Here is an 18,109-nt window from a genome sequence, read left to right as displayed (position 1 = left end):
TGCGCCAACATTAAATGTAACTGAGTTGCCTGGATTACATTTCTGCTGCATTTCAAATGCGCTGGGGTGCAAAGTGTCTCCAAAGTGGCTCTAAAATGAACATTCATTTGCACTTTCATCAACAATTAAAATATGCAGCGCTCCCTCTTGAGCAAATTGCCTCGCTGGAACGTTAATGTGGCAGAAAACAATCTCTCCCTGCCATTCTCCCTCTCTCTCTTGTACAGTGGATCTGGCATGAGGGCAAAGATGTGCACTGTGGAACATCCTGTTTGGCACGCTAATGGGCACCATTTGCCGTCGGAGTGAGGATTTGCATGTGTATGTGTGTGAGAGAGAGAGAGAGAGAGAGAGAGAGAGAGATGGCTAGGGAAAGAAACACTGATCTACAAAACACGTAAAGCAGCTAGCGTACGTACAAGCAATCAACAGCAACGAACTGATACACACAGAGACCTACGTATAGACACACACACACACACGTTAGATGACTCAGAAAATTTGTCGCGAACGGTGAGTCATTTGGGATTCTCGCGCAGCAGCGTGATATTTCTCATCAGGGAAAATCTCATCAGCCTGATTGATGCCCGCAGTCATTTTTTTTTAGCATTCCAGGTCCCCATATGGCCCGTGCCTGAGCTTGAATACTAAAAAGTATTTATAGTAATCTCTTTTTCTGCTCGCTCTCTCTCGCTCGCACTCTCGCTCACACTTCCACACGCATAAATACACACAGACACAGTCTTGTTTGTCCCTATGGCAAGCTACTCCATTTTAGTTCCTTTCCAGGACTTTACACAGCAGCCTCAGATGTTGTTTTTTTTTTCTGGGACTCCGCGACTGTCACTGTTTCTGCCTATTCACAGGCTCAAGGACAGCCGACTGCCAGAAAACGAAAATGGAAGGAAGATTAAAGGGGAGACCTTTGCATTTCTCAGCCCTGTACACTTTTTAAGAACTCGCTTTTGACAATGCTCTGTTTTTTTCACTTCCATTGAACACAGGGTCAAACATGTGCGCTTGTCTTCTTCTTTGACCCTGTGTGAAAGAAAAAAAAAAAGCTTTCCCTTTCAGTTAACCGTGAAAAAAATACTCTAATCTTCGCTCTGATTTTCTCCAATCACTTGCCATAATCTGGTAAGACCTCCATCGGTTGATCAAGTAACCAATTAACCTTTGACATGCCTCTGACAGAGTGTATCATAACATGCCGTTCTTATTCTGGTATCACTAATGACCCATAACCACATTCCTTCCACACTTTTCAAGGAGCCCTGTAGCTCCCAATTATTCCATAACCTCTTTTTGGCCTAATCCCATTTCTCATTTGTTCCACTAACCCTTGTTTTGAGTGTACAGTGGATGGAACTATTTTCCAACCCTAATAACCTCTTTGATAAGTAGCTGACAGGTTGCAGAATGTAACTGCTGTACCAATTAATGTGGAACGGAAAATAAAGTGGGCTAGCTCCTAGCATCATTATGCATTGAAACAACAATTGAAGCAAATAAACTACAAAATACTGCAATTGTTATTGTATTTTTTAACAAAGAAAAATACATCGTTTCTTTGTAGCTGTTAGGAGTGTGCCTCTAAAAGTTCTACCTAACACTTTACCCTGCCTTTCTATTTTAACAAGAATTGGGATACCTATCCCTTGGTATCAACATGCAAAACGAAGGAGTATGGCTAAGCAGTAGGTGCAAGGGATAAAATGGGATTAAGCCTTTGGAAGTCTTGGAAAGTTTATTAAAGTTTGTCAAAATAAAAGCACCTTTCCTGTCATACTCCTCCCTACCAGCTGATACTGACCAATCACTTGCATTTTCCTCTTCAAGACATCAATAGCATAATTGGGTAAGACCTTCATTGGTTGATCCAATGATCCATAACCTCTGACACAAACTTTATGGTAAAACACTGTTCGTATTCTGGTGCCATTAGTGACCCTTGACCACATTCCCTCATCACGTTTCCAAGCAGCTCCCTACAGCACCACCAGAGTATTGCTTAACCCTCTTTGTCTGGGACAGTTTAGAAAAGCCCCTTTCTCTTTTATTTGCCCCTGAAAGCATGTTTCCTTCCCCCTGATAACCACTGATCACTTGCATTGATTTCCTTCTCAATAACCTTATGTTATTACCTCAGTAACAATTGAGTTAGACATCCATTGTTTGGTCCAATGACCCATTAACCTCTGGCAAACCTCTGACACAAACTGTAAGGTAAAACATTGTTCTTATTCTGGTGCCACTAGTGACCCTTGACCACATTCCTTTTTGAATGTTTGCAATCCCCAACCCTCTTTGTCTTGGACAATTTAGCAATTTGTTAAACTAAAAGCACCTACTCCCTCATTTTGCCCTGACCTTCCCTCTGATTTCCACCAATCATGTAAGACCGCCATTGGTTTGGTAGGTCCAATAATCTGTTAACCTCTGCCATGACTCTGGCATAATGTCTTATGGTAAAACACTTCTGTTTATTATGGTAGCCACTGATCACTTTCCATTTCCATCTCAGAAACAATTGAGTTAGACATCCACTGGTTGATCCAGTGACCCACTAACCTCTGCCAAACCTCTATAGTAAAACACTGTTCTTGTTCTGGTACCACCAGTGACTCTTGACCTCAGTGCATTTTCAAGTAACCACCACCACCTGAGTATCCCATAACTCCCTTTGTCTTGAAAAAAATAAGCAAATTGTTGACCCTTATCTTTTGCCTTTGATCACGTGCCAGTTCCCTCCTCAAGACAGAGTTTACAATACTGGGTAAGACCTCCATTGGTTGATCCAATAACCAATTAACCTCTGCCATGACTTCATGACTCTACAGTGAAATGATTCTTGTTTCTGAGCCAATAGTGACCCCTGACCACATTCATTCCTTATGTTTGCAAGTAACCCCCTAGCTTCTGTAGCAACTGTAAAGAAAAAACAGCTTCCCTCCTGGAAACACTCTTCTTTTTTTCTGATTTCCTCCAATTATGTAATTAGTTAAGATCTCCACTGGTCGATCCAGTAACCAAATAACTTCTGCCAAAACTGTATGGTAATAAACTGAGCTCCTATCTCCTTTTTTTTGCTGGATGTTTCTTTCCTCCTAGATCCCCTATTCTCATTTGCCCTGCTGGCATTCTGCCACTATTATTCATTATTATTCATTCACTGAGGGTCTCTGTCCTGCCCAGACCTCACTGAGGACCTAAATCATGTCCCCGAACTCAAACAAGTCTTATCCGAACCCCCACCTCTCTCCAGTTTGAATCTAGGCCTCATCTTGGCCCCCAAATGATTACATCTTACATCTGGGTCAAGTGATGCATGTACCAATACCTTGGTTGCTGATTCTAAAACACCAACACCCCGGTTGCCGAGAATAATATGGGAATGAGCCCAAGCCACTTTTGCCAATTCTTTTGTTGCAGAGTATAAACCAATTGATCAATTGATCTACATACTGTGGCCAACTGTATCTAACATGTCCAACAATTCAGTTTTCTTTCTCTTTTTACCTAGCTGTTTCTTTCTCATTTTCCTTGTCCAGATCAAACCTTGACTGCATACCCTTTTTTCCTCTAAATCCTGCTGCCTTTTAACATTTTCAAAGCATGTACCAACACAAATCACAGGTTTCTTTCGAAAATCTAATTCAGAGCACCTTCCAAGTCCGTCTCAGTTCAGACTAGAGTCTTAGAAGTTGGCAGGCTGGAACCTCAGTCACCCAGGTCACCACCCTGCCTCCTATAGACTTCATTCAGAAGTTGGATCTCCTCCCGGTAGCCACCAGCATCCTGGCGCTGGCGCCGGCTATTCTGCCTGTGCGCCTCCACCGTGTCCGGGATGTGGATGTTGATGCTGTCGGCATCTGGGTTGGTCGGGATCAGCAGTGAATAAGATGCTGTCTCGCCCAAGTCACATGACACGAAACGGTTCTCGCGGCGTGAGTAGCGCAGCGATGGGGAGCGGGCGTGAGTCGATGACTGGCTGATGTTGGAGACAATGGATACGCTATCCATTGCTTCCTCATTGTCACAGATCTCCAGGACCTCCAGGTGGATCTTTACATTGGTATCAGCTACACCTCCAGGCACCGGAGGACCTCCTCCTCCACTGCTGCCACCTGAGTTGGGCTCTTCAGCACTGGGCTCATGGCCCACGGACTTGGAGCGGTACACTTCCACCTTCTTGGCATTGTTGGGGGAGATTTTGAGGCCATCACTGCTGACTTCGTAGGTGGAAAGGGACAGTGTCTTGCCTGTGGGTGCGTGGAGGGACACGGTGCCTTGGAATGCACACAGAGGGATGGCCAATCCACCTGCACCCGCTGATCTCTGTGGAGAAACACAATAGAAAACAATACTAAATGAGACAAAGCAAATGGACACTGGATTACTAGCATCATCTACCATACCCTTTGACCCAGAAATCTGACAATGTTGTGCTGTGTGCTGATTTGTCAGTCATTTGTTCTACATATGAACCATATGGATCATCATAATTATTCACTTAATGTGTTCCATTCAGTCCCATTGCCACACGTTTATAAAATCAATTACTCCACCATATGTGAGTGGTATTATAAGATGAAATCATTTAGGAACAACAGCAATTCAATAACTGCAGAGCTCCACACCTACAGTAAGAGCTGCAACAGAGACCAGCTCATATAGATGTCCCAATTCTAGTGATATAACATACCATGGCTAATCTGTTATCTACTCCTTGTGGTTTGGTTTGCACAAGAGCCAAAGAGCAATTATCATAAACCCAAATTTCTCTTTAATATTTTGTATATACACCTCCGGGAAAAAATACTTTCACTTACTTAATTATCACATTCTTATCAGATTTATAGGTTTATGTTTGAGTAAAATTAACATTGTTGTTTTATTCTACAAGCTACCGGCAACATTTCTCCCAAATTCAAAATAAAAATATTTTCACGTAAAAGCATTTATTTTAAGAAAATGAGAAATGATCAAAATAACAAAAAAGATGCAGTCCTCTTAGACCTCAAATAATGGAAAGGAAACAAGTTCACATTTATTTAGAAATAACAAAACTAATGAGTTGAGAAATCAATATTTGGTGGAATAAACCTGATTTTTAATCACAGCTTTCATGCATCTTGATATGCTCTCCACCAGTCTTTCACACTGCTGTTGGGTGACCTTATGTGTCTTCTGGCAAAAATTCGACCAAGTGTTGGGCAAAGCTGAAAATTGGACTCATCAGAGAAGATGATCTCACTTCAGTCCTATATGATTGAAACTTTATGGTCTTTTGCAAACTTTAGCCTGGCTCTTCTTTGCTTCTCACTAATGAAGAGCTTTATTTTAGCTTTACATTACTTGCCTTGCCTGTAGAAGCCTGTTTTTACTTGTTATTTCCATTATTTCCATGCACTTCATCCCAGCTTCCATTTGCCATTCTGTTTGTAGGTCATTTGATGTCAACCTGCAGTTGCTGAATGACATTCAAATAAGTTGTTGGTTGCTTTTAAAATACTTTAGGAATATATCTACGCCAGTGGGCATGGTGGTCTGGAGATGAGGTGTGTTCAGGTAAATTTCTGGCGTGTTCTTGGCGGCGGGAAATTTAGGTGTACCACTTTCTAATTAAAACCATGACAACAGTCAGCTGCCTAGTCCTAACTTAGACATGCAGGAGTGCTGAGTTGTTGTAATATATATATATATATATATATATATATATATATATATATATATATATATATATATATATAAATGTATTTAAGGCATCTCTGGCAATGGAAAGCTATATGACTGTCTGGTGCTACAGACACACCTTGAAGACCAAGGGAGCACAGGAATGCAATGTAAGCCTGCTTTGAAAAACACATAGTTGCTGTTTTGTAAAAACTATTGGTTGTTTTCACATTTTAGAACACCAAAAGTCCTTTTTTTACATTTCCAACAAAGAGAGTGGAGAGACCTTATCTGACTATCATTCTTTAACTGAGTCGGTCTATCTCAGGCTGCCTAAACAGACGGACCGGTGTGCTGGCTCCACAGTAAAACACTATGAATAATGAATCTGATTTATGCATTACAAGCTGCCTCTGGTAGCTGAGAACATTGCTTGAAGAGAAATAAGGCAGTTTCTAATTGCGGACGCATGACGTATATTCATTCCTTAGCGAGGCAGACAGCACTCTGTCGTAGTTCTCAGTCTAATACAATAGAACACTCTTTTACAACAATCTATTGTAAATCATGTCCAATGATTAAAAAGACACGTCGCAAAGGACTCTGCGTTCTTTGACAAGGACACAGAACGAATGTGAAAAAGAACCCTCTCCAATCTCATGGGAGAGGAAAGCTGAAAGGCGCTCAATTAATTACAAAATGGCAGCGCCATTTAAAAAAGCAGGTTGATGAATTTCTCACTGTTTCACTCGACACTCGTCTGAAGATAATGAGACCAGCCCGGTGTAAGAGATCCGTGAACAGCGGAGCTCTGATCAGAGCATGACAAGGAGTCTGGGCGTCCATTCTTTAGACTACCTTCAGTATTTACACACTTTACACACTTTAGAGACTCTACGAATGTTTCTGACTTTTGTATTGGGGCTCTAATGAGAAATTCAGGTTGAGCAGTTTGGGGGTCCCTTCTGTTAAAAATGTGGGGGCAAAATAAAGTTTCCTTCTCCACGATTCTCATTATAGAAAGCTTTAGCCACTCAGTGTGGCAGAACTGGCCGCTAAGCAGCCTTCTCTGAGTGCGTTGACTCATCGGAGGAAGCTTTGTGTCAGACGTTTGATGGGATTGAAGCAATGTTCAAAATTCAAGGTGGGCAAAATTTGGAGCTAAAACCGAATGGTTTATACTGATTTTGTTGGAGTAACTGTCTCTAATGTCAAGGAAAGTCTTTCTACTATCCTGTAGTCCTAGCATTGCTATAAATGTTTAATTGCATTTAGTGACAAGAGCATTTGTAAGGTCAGGATGTTAGATGATCACATTTTATAAATATGTCTATTATAATATATATCACAACAGATGTTTCTACAATTCGATTTAAACAATAAGAGTATTTCGGCTTGCTTACAGTACAGCAGTATATAATATTGTAACCCCTGTATCACAGTCCTATTACAGTCTATTGCTAGACAAGCTCTGTGTTTGTGTTTATTTACACATCTCTGTCAGGAATGGATGCAGCTTATAGTAGCTGAATAAATTCATTTGCTGTGGAGTCCACATACGTGTGAACAGGTTGTGTAGTCTTGTAAAAAAAAAAAAGGAAAAGCATGCAAAAGTAAATAGTAAGACAAGATAATTTGCCTAGAACTGAACTCACTGACATGCCACATAGAGTATCTTATCCCATGACTTTTGCCATTTCCCATAGAAGCTCAAGAATGCCGCACTAAACTGTGGGATATATGTCAAGCTTCCTTCATTGAATGTGGATGTCATTTCTGTGAGTTTTAGACCAAAAACACTGGTCACAATCATTACCACCCACTGCACTGTCCACTGTGGGTGGTAATACCTTCTCATTACTCATATTACATATTCCTAGTACACAAAAAAATCAACATACAGCTCTGGGAAAAAGAGACCACTCAAAAATTATGAGCTTCTTTGATTTTACCAAATTGAAATAAGACTGGTGGAGGAGAACATGCCAAGATGCATGAAAACTATGATTTAAAAAACAGGGTTATTCCACCAAATATTTTTTTCTGAATATTTCTGAACTCTTAAAACTTTATGAATATAAACTTTTTTTTTTTGTATTATTTGAGGTCTGAAACCTCTGCATCTTTTTTTTTGTTATTTCAGCCATTTTTTCATTTTCTGCAAATAAATGCTTTCAATTACAATATTCTTTTTGGCATTTGAGAGAAATGTTGTTTCAGAAACTGAAGTGGTCTTTTATTTATTTTATTTTTTTCAAAGCTATATCTGCTATCCCATGACTTTATGTCAGTGTATTCACTGAAACTAAACGCAAATACTTTTGTTTTTGGTAGATAAACAATGAATTAGCAAAACTATATCAGCCCTGCTTCTGACTGGATTAAACTACATGCAGTGTTCACTGAAGCTGAAGAGATGCGACTGGGAATAGGCTACAGATGGAGGCGTGATGGAAAACATCACCTGGGGACCGAGTCCAGAGATGGAATTTAGAGATGCAATCAGCACCTGATTTGCAACATAAATACATTAGCATTTTATACAGATGCGGTTCTGGTGGGGAGCAAAATATCAGCTATTTTTTCACCGAGCTTTGCTATCAGTACAAAAAGCCCAGCTGAGCTGAGTGGCATTTGTAAAGGAGTGTAAAAGCAACACCAGGAGAAACGTAGAGGAACTGGAGCGGCAAAAGATAATAAACACATCATCTGGATCAGGCAGACAGAGCGAGAAGAAGAAGAATTCCAAACCTGACACGTCCCTGTCCCAGACTGCCTGTGATTTACTTTATAATGAAAAGTGTGCAGCGTACTTTCCACCGAGTACCGAGTGTGGGGGTGGACTCTGCATGTGTCAGGAATGCATGATGGAGGCTTGGAAGGTCCCCTCAGCATCATCAAACTGCAGCTTCCCTTCACACCTAGTAATGCATTCAAATTCTCAGCAAAAGCACATGCACTCCAGGTGGGCTTAAAGATAAAAACTAGCAAACGTAATGCGAAAACCTAATTCAGATTAGGTGATATGCATTTTATTACATCATATTTTAGACATGCTAATGTAATATTAAGAATGTCACACAGAGACTTTAAGGCTACGTTCACCCAGCAGGTAAAGTGGGTCAAATACGATTTTTTGTTTGGGATAAACCATCACTGATCATCAGTAACTTTTACATTTCATTTGTAAATCAGAGTCTGGAGGAAGAGTGGAGAGACACATAGTCCAAATTGCTTGAGGTCTAGTGTGAAGTACTTATATATAAAATGAATGTCTTGTTTTTTTTTAATCAAGTAAATCATAATTTTTCATGGGTAAAAATTGTAATGAATATTGATTAAATTAATATTTAATCAATAGTATATAACAATAGTAATGGAAAAGTATGCAAAAAAAGGCTGATTTGACCCAGGAACATTATTGCTGTTTATTACAGTCATATATAGAATACAAAGCAAGCATATATTAAAGACAGTCCTAATACAGTACATGTTTAAAACTGTTGTGAAAGAACACAAAATTGAATGCTCATTATTCTGGGAGATGGGACTGGGAGTTCTACACTACGCAAATATTATATACTAGGACAGATAACATCTTAAAACACTGGTTCTGCATTTTATTTGTAGAATCTTCTTTCCAAATTGTTTAAGACAGATTTTTTTTTTGCTCTTTAAGAGAGAGTATTTTTGTTTTTTGTATTTTGTTTTCTTGCTCAGAAAAGCAGTCAGCTCTCTCTAATACAGCAGTTCATGCACTAAGCAGACTCACATTTGCAAGCCTGACCGGCAGCGAGGTCAGACATGACCCCTGCCTCTACCAGACGTTTGTTAGAGCGCTCCAGGGGTGCTTCTATGAATGCACCAAGGAACTGGAACCTAAGACCCCCAGCTGAGTCCAGACCTCTCCTCCCACTAGGAGGCCCATCCGTGGGGCGGGTCGTGGTCCGCATGCCATTTCCATCAGCAGAAGCGGAGCTGACGATCGAAGCCGAGCTGAGTCTACTCCTCCAGCTCTGAGGAACTCATGAGGGAGAGTTTCGTAACTCCACCGCTCACCCGCTCACTTGCTCGCTCTCACCACAGTTTGCTGAGGATATGCTGAGCCCCACAACGTCTGTTACTCACAGCTTCCAATTAAGCTTGGTTTTCAAAGCAGCGGCCAGGCAAGAGCATCTGCCTTTGTTGTCTGAAACTCAACGAAACTCACGGCTAAAGGGGCAGATCATTTAGCGTTGAACAAAAGCAGAGAGGAAAGAAAACATTCCACTGTTTTTTTGGATGATCACTGCTAGAACAACACATCTTCACAGCACTATTTTCCAAGTTTATACCTATATCAGCGCTTCCACTGTCGGAAAATAGGCCAGGCAGCACGTGAGCCTGGCACGTGAGTCTTTATGGACGAGATGCAGATGACGATACGGATGTGTAGCGGCTCAGTGGTTTAATACCTGGTGCTAATTGAGATGTTGAAATATTTTTTTAATTGGGCGCCAGTTATTAAATTAATTTAATTAGATTAATTAATTAATTAATTAATCAAATTAATTAATAACACAAGACATCTCAGGGTGTGGTTTCTACAGGTAACAGAAATTTTCATAACCAAGTTATCCAGAAAAACACACTGAAATGACAGGTTTTGTAAAATAAAAGTATTTATTAAATCACACAGATATGAGTAAATAATTCATTAAAAAGTCATAATGTAGCCATTATATATCAAATCATAGTGTAGAATAATAAATGAGAAATAAAAGAACAAACACGTTATAATGCTGACATGAAAGGAATAGAGATTAATAGAACTATTAAGTGAATATTTCTAAATAAGGATCTAAATGTAATGAGGTCAAACTAATCAAATGAGAACACTAAAATAAGTAGATAAGTAAGATATTTTACGGCCTACAAAGATCATCCCTTTCGCCAAATAACTAAAAATTAATCTATACTAAGAAGAGAGTTAAGAACAATAACCAAACTAGACTTGACCAACCAAAACACCAATTACTGAGAGAAATACCCAAACTGCCTTACTCTGAGACGTCTACAAAGGGGGGTCCCCATCGGTTCGGTCCGCTGTTTAAACCTCTTGTTCGGCTGACATCCTGCACCCCTAGAAGGTCCGGTGTGGACCCATCCGCAGGGTAAAGATGGTGCTCGTGTGGGCCAGCGGCGCACCTGGACGACACCCGCTTCTAGTCCCTGCACAGGGAAGGCCTTCCCTGGAGCTGGATCGGCTGGCGTACTCTCTCGGTGATCCGTCGGTTGGTCTAGTTGGTTTACTGAACTATATTAACTATCTTGGCAAGCAGGAGAACTCCGTAGATCATAAAATAGCCTAGTTATTTAACCTAGGATAGCTAATATTAATATACTTGAAGATTAAATGCACTAGTCTAAGAAAACTAACTTAAGATGACTACACTAACAGTCTATCCTTTTTCCATCTCAACTACATCTTCTTCTCCTCTCCTCAACTCCAAACTGAACTGAACTGCAAACTCCTCCAACTGAACTGGCAACTCTAAAACTGGCAACTGAACTGTGTCTGCCCAGTTTAACTATCAGTCTCTGTGGCCTGTTTGGCCCTTGAGCTCCGATTGGCTCTGTGGCCCAAGTGTCTGTGTTTTGATTGGTCTAGGAGCAATTTCAAACTTTGGTGGGGATTCACAAAGGGCCATAAAACCCCCCCTTGCTCACATGGTCAGCATGCTTCAGAATTTTTCTAATAGATCAAACCAAAAGAAAACTCAATTAAACAGTGGATCAAAATACATTTTTCAGCATATCAGTTTGTGATGATAAATTCAGGAAACACAATCTTACAATTGAATCACAATAAATGTAATATATATATATTGCCCACAAACAGTTTTGTAATACTCAAGATAATCTTAGAAATACAATGATGGATGGTACTCTGTCAGAAAGAGATCAAGAGTCATGATATTATTTAAACCCAATTAAATCACTTAAAAGAAAATACATGATTAAACCACTGATAACCAAATAAAGCTATATTATCAAATGCTAATTAAACCTTGTTGATTCAGACTTGAATGTGTAGGAGAATTCAATCAGGACACATCCAAACACATATACCATATACCAGACACATATACCATTATTTAGTAAACATTCTATAAAACACCTTTTTTATATAGTCAATATATATGTATTTTAAGCAAAATCTTCTTAGTGAGAAATTCCTCCCCTCTGCTGTGTTTAGATAAGCGGCTGTCGTCGGAATTTACGACCGTGGGGGAAGTTGGTGAAGTTGGTGTTGGGAATGTAATTTCCAAGCTAAGAGCATTCATTTTAACTTCATGAATCTTATTTCTAAGTGGTTGCAGAAAGCACAAACCCCTAAATTGGTATAATATATTTGGTGAATTAACAATTTCCAAGGCATTAATTAAGTTTTGACACTCTCTTAAGTCCGCAGTCCCGTCCTAGTGATGCAAATGTTGCAAATGTGTTGCAAATGTTCCAAATGTTTACATTAACTCCGAGGTTTATGACTTGGAGGAATGTAAACAGAATTTTACCCTAAACTCGCATTTAGGGCTCTCGGGCGAGGCTGAGTGAAGAAATAGTCAGTAAATGTCATTTTGAAATTTAAGGTTGTTTGAAAAAAAAGATTACTCCAAGGTTTTTTAGAGTGTTCTGGGTTCGAAGTTTCCTTATAGGCCGTAAAGTGGGGGTAGTGTGTGTTTGTGTCCAAGCAATGAAGAAATCCTCTGGTTAATCCACTACATTCCCCCCCCATCGATCGATGGGCCACTGGACGTTGGGTCATCGGTCGATGTCAACGTGGATTTCTGTAGACAGAGCACGTTAGGGTACATCTTTCATGCAATTGGTGTCCTGTTGGTCATGCTTTCTTAAGACAATCTACTACAAGGTCGCTGACAGAGTTTTTGGTCTAATGGATATACAATTTCTCTGATGATCAGTTTTTTTTTTTTGTTGTAGCTATTGGCTTTTGGTTCTGAATAAAATAGTTAATTTAATGTGATAGTGTGGCAACAAGCATAGGAAAGGGTCACAAATAGTTTGCTAGCTATTTGTTCCTTTATAACTTTATCAAGACAACCTACCCATAAGGTATGCTTCAATAATTAGCCACTACTTAGTCAACAATTGAGAACAATATAGCGGAGCAAACGTAGTCAGAAGGGAAACAAAATATGTTTTGGGCACCTGAAGAGAGGAGAAAGAAAGAAAAAAAAAAAAATTGGCACCCCCCCTTCTCCACGTATTTATTATACTGCTATGCTAATGGTTTGAAATGGTGATTCAAACTCTAGGTTTAACAAAATATCCAATTTGTTGTGGGTTATGCTACTCGGATAGGTGAGTTCCAGACAATGAATGTGTGGTACGTTCTCAATTTAACAATTGCGTCAGGCCAGAAAATGGTGGACAATGAACACTCAGTGTGTCTAAGTATTTGGCCCAGTATTATGATTTAACCTAGGGCATTATTGGTCCCGACTTGTCCCATGGGGCTTTTGCATAGTTTAATTGGGTTACAGTGAACTTGTTTGAGAATCAGTTTAATAAAACACTGACGATGCGGGATCTGGTTCCAGATGCGAGGCAGTTTGTCTGCCTCTGCATGAGGACCAAACCAATGAGACCTGAGCTCGCGAATTGTTTTGCCAGTGCTGTGCTGGGACCTCACCAGTAGCTTGTCAGCAGTGTAGCACAATGGTTGGTATCCAAGCGTGCTTTTTCCCAGTTTTGGGTGTTTCCGCAGTTCACCGCTAGAACGGTGAGATATACCAACACCTGAGAAAGTGTGGTTCAGCGAAAAAGTTGTGGCCTGAGCCATTTCAATAGGGTCTGGGGGACGTCCCCCCCATCTGGCAAATGCACCTGCCACAGTGATGAGATGTTTGTTCCTTCGGACAAATTTCATGAGTCTTTCGACCCAATCCATTTGTGGAATTGGCCATATACCACACAGATCTTCTGAAGATTGGGGCTGAAAACACACTAGCCTTTTTCCAACAAGTGGCAGATATGTCAATTGTGGGAATGCTTGGTGTGTTTCCCCCATCATTTTGTGGTCCACCCATAGGTGATCGAGGGCCTGGGCCAGGCTCTCCCCCCCATGGCGCTGAGGCACCACGAATGAAGATGAAGCGTGTGTATCAGGGGCATAAACAAACAGGCCCTTGAGCATCCTGAAAGACGCACAGTAAGTGGCAAGTGGATCAAGGTGAAATGCCAGTGTTCTGAAAGAAGTGTTGTCACATGCACCAATTGTCATGTTAACTTTCCATTTGATTTGAGCATTCCGAAAAGCACATCCATCTGTGTAGATGGTGGGAATGTTTTTACATTCATAAGAATCCAAGGGACTGTGTTTGTCTGTAACCACTGGTGCAAGAACACGAAGAGAACAATCCTTTTGGTGCACGAACAGAGGATCACAGTTAGTCCGTGGCAAGGAACCTGCAGGTGGTCTGTGAACAGCTGACTTGTCAGCCCATGGAACAAAGATTTCACCGTTGACCGTTGTGTTAAGAGTGAATGACTTTCCAGCTTTTGGGTTGTACTCATCTACAGCCGTAGAGGGAGTCAATGCCCATGAACAGGTGTTTTGTTTTAGAATCATGGTAGGGGATTCTGAGGATGGTGGTTTCAGAACCCTGACAGTGAGCTTCTCATTGATTCCCGTGGAATTTGAAGGTTCAATGAGCTTGTGTGGCTCAATGTTGCTAGCAACATGATAGCATTGAACTCTATCCTGTGCCTTAGGACAGGGCAGGGGTTCGCAAACCTGTGCCCAGATTCTACGATGCTGAAAGTCAATCAATGGTTTGAACCGGTCAAGGAGGTCTTTGCCAAAGAGCAATGGGACGTTCTCCAATGGAGAAATGTGAATTGGATGGGTGAGGCTCATTGGACCGATGGCAACGTGCACCAGGGCTGCAGAATGCAGAGTGATACCAGTGTGCGAATATGGTTGAAGGTGAAGAGCACACTTTTTCAGAGGTATCTCTTTGTTGTTTCGGCGGGCTGTCGCCCTCACCTGGTCAAAAAGTGAATTTGACATTAAAGAAATGTCTGACCCCGTGTCCAAAAGAGCATCATACCCGAACACATCTTCCAGCCAGGTGGCTAGGTAGAATTTTGGTGTTGAACCTTTCTTGGTTAAGAAACCCAAGAATTGTTTAGGTGGTGGATCCTCCAGGCTGAGGGAAGGAGCTTCCTCAGTGTGGTTGTCTTCAGCGTCTGGCTGTACAACCAAGGCTGCATTGGAGTGGATGGATTTCGCACCCCCCCAAGCAGGTTGATCTGGAGCATGGACAATTGGCAAGAATTCAGATTCAGCGTTGTCCTGCTTGCGTATTTCGTTACGAAATTGTCTGAGCAGACTGCCGTCTTTAGTGCTCAGGTTAGTTGGATATGTCTCATCCTTGTGCCCTTTAGGTGGACACCAACGTTTGTGGTGCTTTGGGCTCTTTCTCCTGAGCGGAGATTGAAGTTTGCTGGAGCTCTGTGCTCGAGCATGGTGCTGTGAGTGTTTGCCATTCCAACTGCGTTTTATCCTACCTTTCCTTCGATAGGAGGGCTTTTGGTCACTTTGCTTGGCCCAATGTAGGGACGAGCGACGCCAAGAGTGGAACACTCTCTGGTTTTTGTGGTTTAACTGGGTCTTAGGTGGCATTGGAGCCTTGTGTGCCCCTTTTTGCTTGACGTGGGAGGACTGCTCATTAATTATCAGGATGTCATTTGACTCTGATTTTTTATTAATGTTTTGTTGGAACTTAGCAAATCCTCTAAGAGCCAAATCACGCAGCTGCCGGCTTGTTAGCGTACGAGGGCAGGCTGCGACTCCAAAAGAGCGACTGGTGGAGGGATGGAGGTTTCTCACGAACAATGTTTTGAAAACTTCCTCTTCCTCCATTCCAGGCTCATTTCTATAGCCGAAATAAGCTAGCCTGAGGCGGTGATAGTACTGTAGGGGTGTTTCCTGGCGTCTCTGCTTAATTGCAAGAGCTGCAGCAAGGCCGGTTTGAACAAGGTGGTTGGAGAACTCATTCTCCAAAGCCTTGCAAAGAGCAGGATAATCTCTCTTAACCTGGGGTGGTTGGCGCTCAATGAAACGTCCAACTTCCCGACTAGAGGACACCTTAATGAGGTAGATTTTATCATTTACCGTGGCCTTGGGGAAACGGCGTAAGAAGAAGTCAATGTCGCGAAGATACTGGTGGACATCATTAGAACCGTCCGGTTCTGGTTCAAAGCGTGGGATGTTACGCGCAATTTTGTCCAAATCTCTATCAGAGGGTGCTTGAGGTTGCACAGAGGTCCCATGTGGCTGGGAACGCTGAGTGAACCTTGGTTCTACTGGTGCTTCAGCACCTTTAAGGGAGGCTAGAGGGAATGTATTTGTGGATGGTTGTTGCTTAGGATCCGGAACCCCAGGGGTTCCTGATTTACCAGCTGGATTGATGGGGGAGTCTCCCTCCATCATCAGCTCAAATGTTAACTCTGTTTGGTCTCGAGTTAATTTGACTGCATTGTTAGCATGTGCTAATTCAGTTTGTAGCTCAACCTGTTTTGCAATAGCATGTTTTAGTTTTTCCTGTGACTGAGCTGCAAGTTGGGTAGCTATGTTGGCTTCCTTTTGAAGCAGCTGCACTTCGGTTTTGAGGTCTCTTTGGTTCATTTCAGACTGTACAGTTTTGTTCTCTAGGTCTGCAACTCTATCATTTAAAGTCACAATCTCTGCTTGGAGATTTTGAATGGTTTTGGAGGAAGCAGCAAGTTGATCCTGTGACAACAGCAGTTGTTTCCACAGTATTAGGGAAATCGGATCCACTTGTTGCTTGCCCTCAAGGATTTTAGATACACACTCATTGAGGCTTTTGGCAATTAGTGCATGGAGACCCCCACTGTCCATTTGTTGGACTGGGATGGTAAGTCCTGGGGGTAGACCAGCTGTAAGCTCTAAAAGAGCTTTTTCGGTGACACACATTTTGATTTACGTAAAGCACGTGGAATCAAACAATTTTGATGACAAACAAGTTTATTTTATGTTCGAGTCAATTAGCATTGTGCCTTTTCTAAGAAGAAAATCTGTTAAAAGTGGGCGACCTAAGGTTACAATTAGTAGATTAATTTTAAAAGAATAGTTAGATTTGTTGTCAGTGGTGCTAGTGAACAGTTTAATAACTGTAGGCCACTATATGCAGCAGGTCTAAATATGGGTATAGTTATTAACTATGTACAGGATGGGAGAATTTAACTATGTATTAAGCACAGGTGTGCTGGGTATATGGTTGAGTAACTGATAACTGGATAGGTTTTTTTTTTTTTTTTTTTTTTTTTTTTTTTTTTTTTTTTTAATGGTTAATTAATTAATTAATTTCAATCAGTTATTAATAATTGATCTTAATCGATCAATAATTAATCTTAATTTATTTGAAGATGGTTGAATTAAATTGAAAATAATTAATTAACAAAAATTTAATTAACTTTACTTAATCAAATTGATTAAAATGACCAGTTAATTAATTTATGTTGTGATTAGTTACCCAATGGAGATAGCTATTTAGCTTGGTTCAATGTAACATAAAGAGTAATGTTTGAGAGAGCAGACCTGAAACTTAAATTTAACTATTTAATATTAACCGATTAAATGAATGCAGTTATTTGTTTACTTATTCACATACCATTTAACCCAACCACAATGCAAATTCCCTTTATTAACTTAACAAAAAGTTTGTTTGAAATTGGCACCCTCTGGCGACAGAAACACTAAATGTACTCTACAGGATGATAGCAATTACACAAGTACAACACCAGGTGGCGACACAGCTATGTGGCTAAGTGGCTCCCTCTGGTGGTCAAACAAATGAGATGCACCTTTCTGCACTGTATGCAGTTACCCAAATCAAACACCAGATGGCGATGTGGCAGTGTACCCCCCCTAGTGGTGAGGGGTAGTAAAACACCCTTTGATTTTGAGTGTAAATAGTCAGGCTGTCCACCAGATGGTGGCAGAGGCCGACTGGTGGGAGTGGTCACGCCCACTGATGATGCCACGTTAAGGACCGCCCCTTGGGTCTGGGACCTGGTCAGCAGATTTGACTGACTCAGTCGACTGTGAATAGCAGAGGAGAAGGGCACGGCTGTCCTAAAGTTTAACACAGCAGCAACACACTTCACAAGATGAGCAAAGAGGATTTACATCCTGGCGTGGTTAGTTTAATCACGCACACAATAGACTTCCTGCCACTCAGGGTGGTGTTACGTAAAAGTTAGCTACTCTTTTACGCACGTGGAAGTGTCCAGTACTGCAGGATTTTACGGATTTCGCGCAAAAACCGGCAGTTTTAACTGGAGCGCGGAGTCGATGAGCCGGAGATCCGCGACTCAAAGCTGCGCGAAGGCCTTATCAGAT

General features: G+C 41.2%; 1 protein-coding gene across 1 annotated transcript in view; it reads right to left on the bottom strand.

The window, feature by feature from the left end:
• Positions 1-1,790: 1,790 nt before the first annotated feature.
• LOC103045510 (probable G-protein coupled receptor 149) overlaps positions 1,791-18,109 on the bottom strand; it is a 38,770-nt gene continuing 22,451 nt past the window's right edge. The window contains exon 4 of the mRNA XM_022679820.2: positions 1,791-4,338. Coding sequence (XP_022535541.2) covers positions 3,721-4,338 — 618 coding nt within the window. The 3' untranslated portion in view covers positions 1,791-3,720. The remainder of the gene's footprint in view (positions 4,339-18,109) is intronic.

This window comes from Astyanax mexicanus, chromosome 9, assembly GCF_023375975.1.
Source record: "Astyanax mexicanus isolate ESR-SI-001 chromosome 9, AstMex3_surface, whole genome shotgun sequence".
NCBI classification, from domain to species: domain Eukaryota; kingdom Metazoa; phylum Chordata; class Actinopteri; order Characiformes; family Acestrorhamphidae; genus Astyanax; species Astyanax mexicanus.
This window is presented reverse-complemented; position numbering and strand designations above follow the sequence as displayed.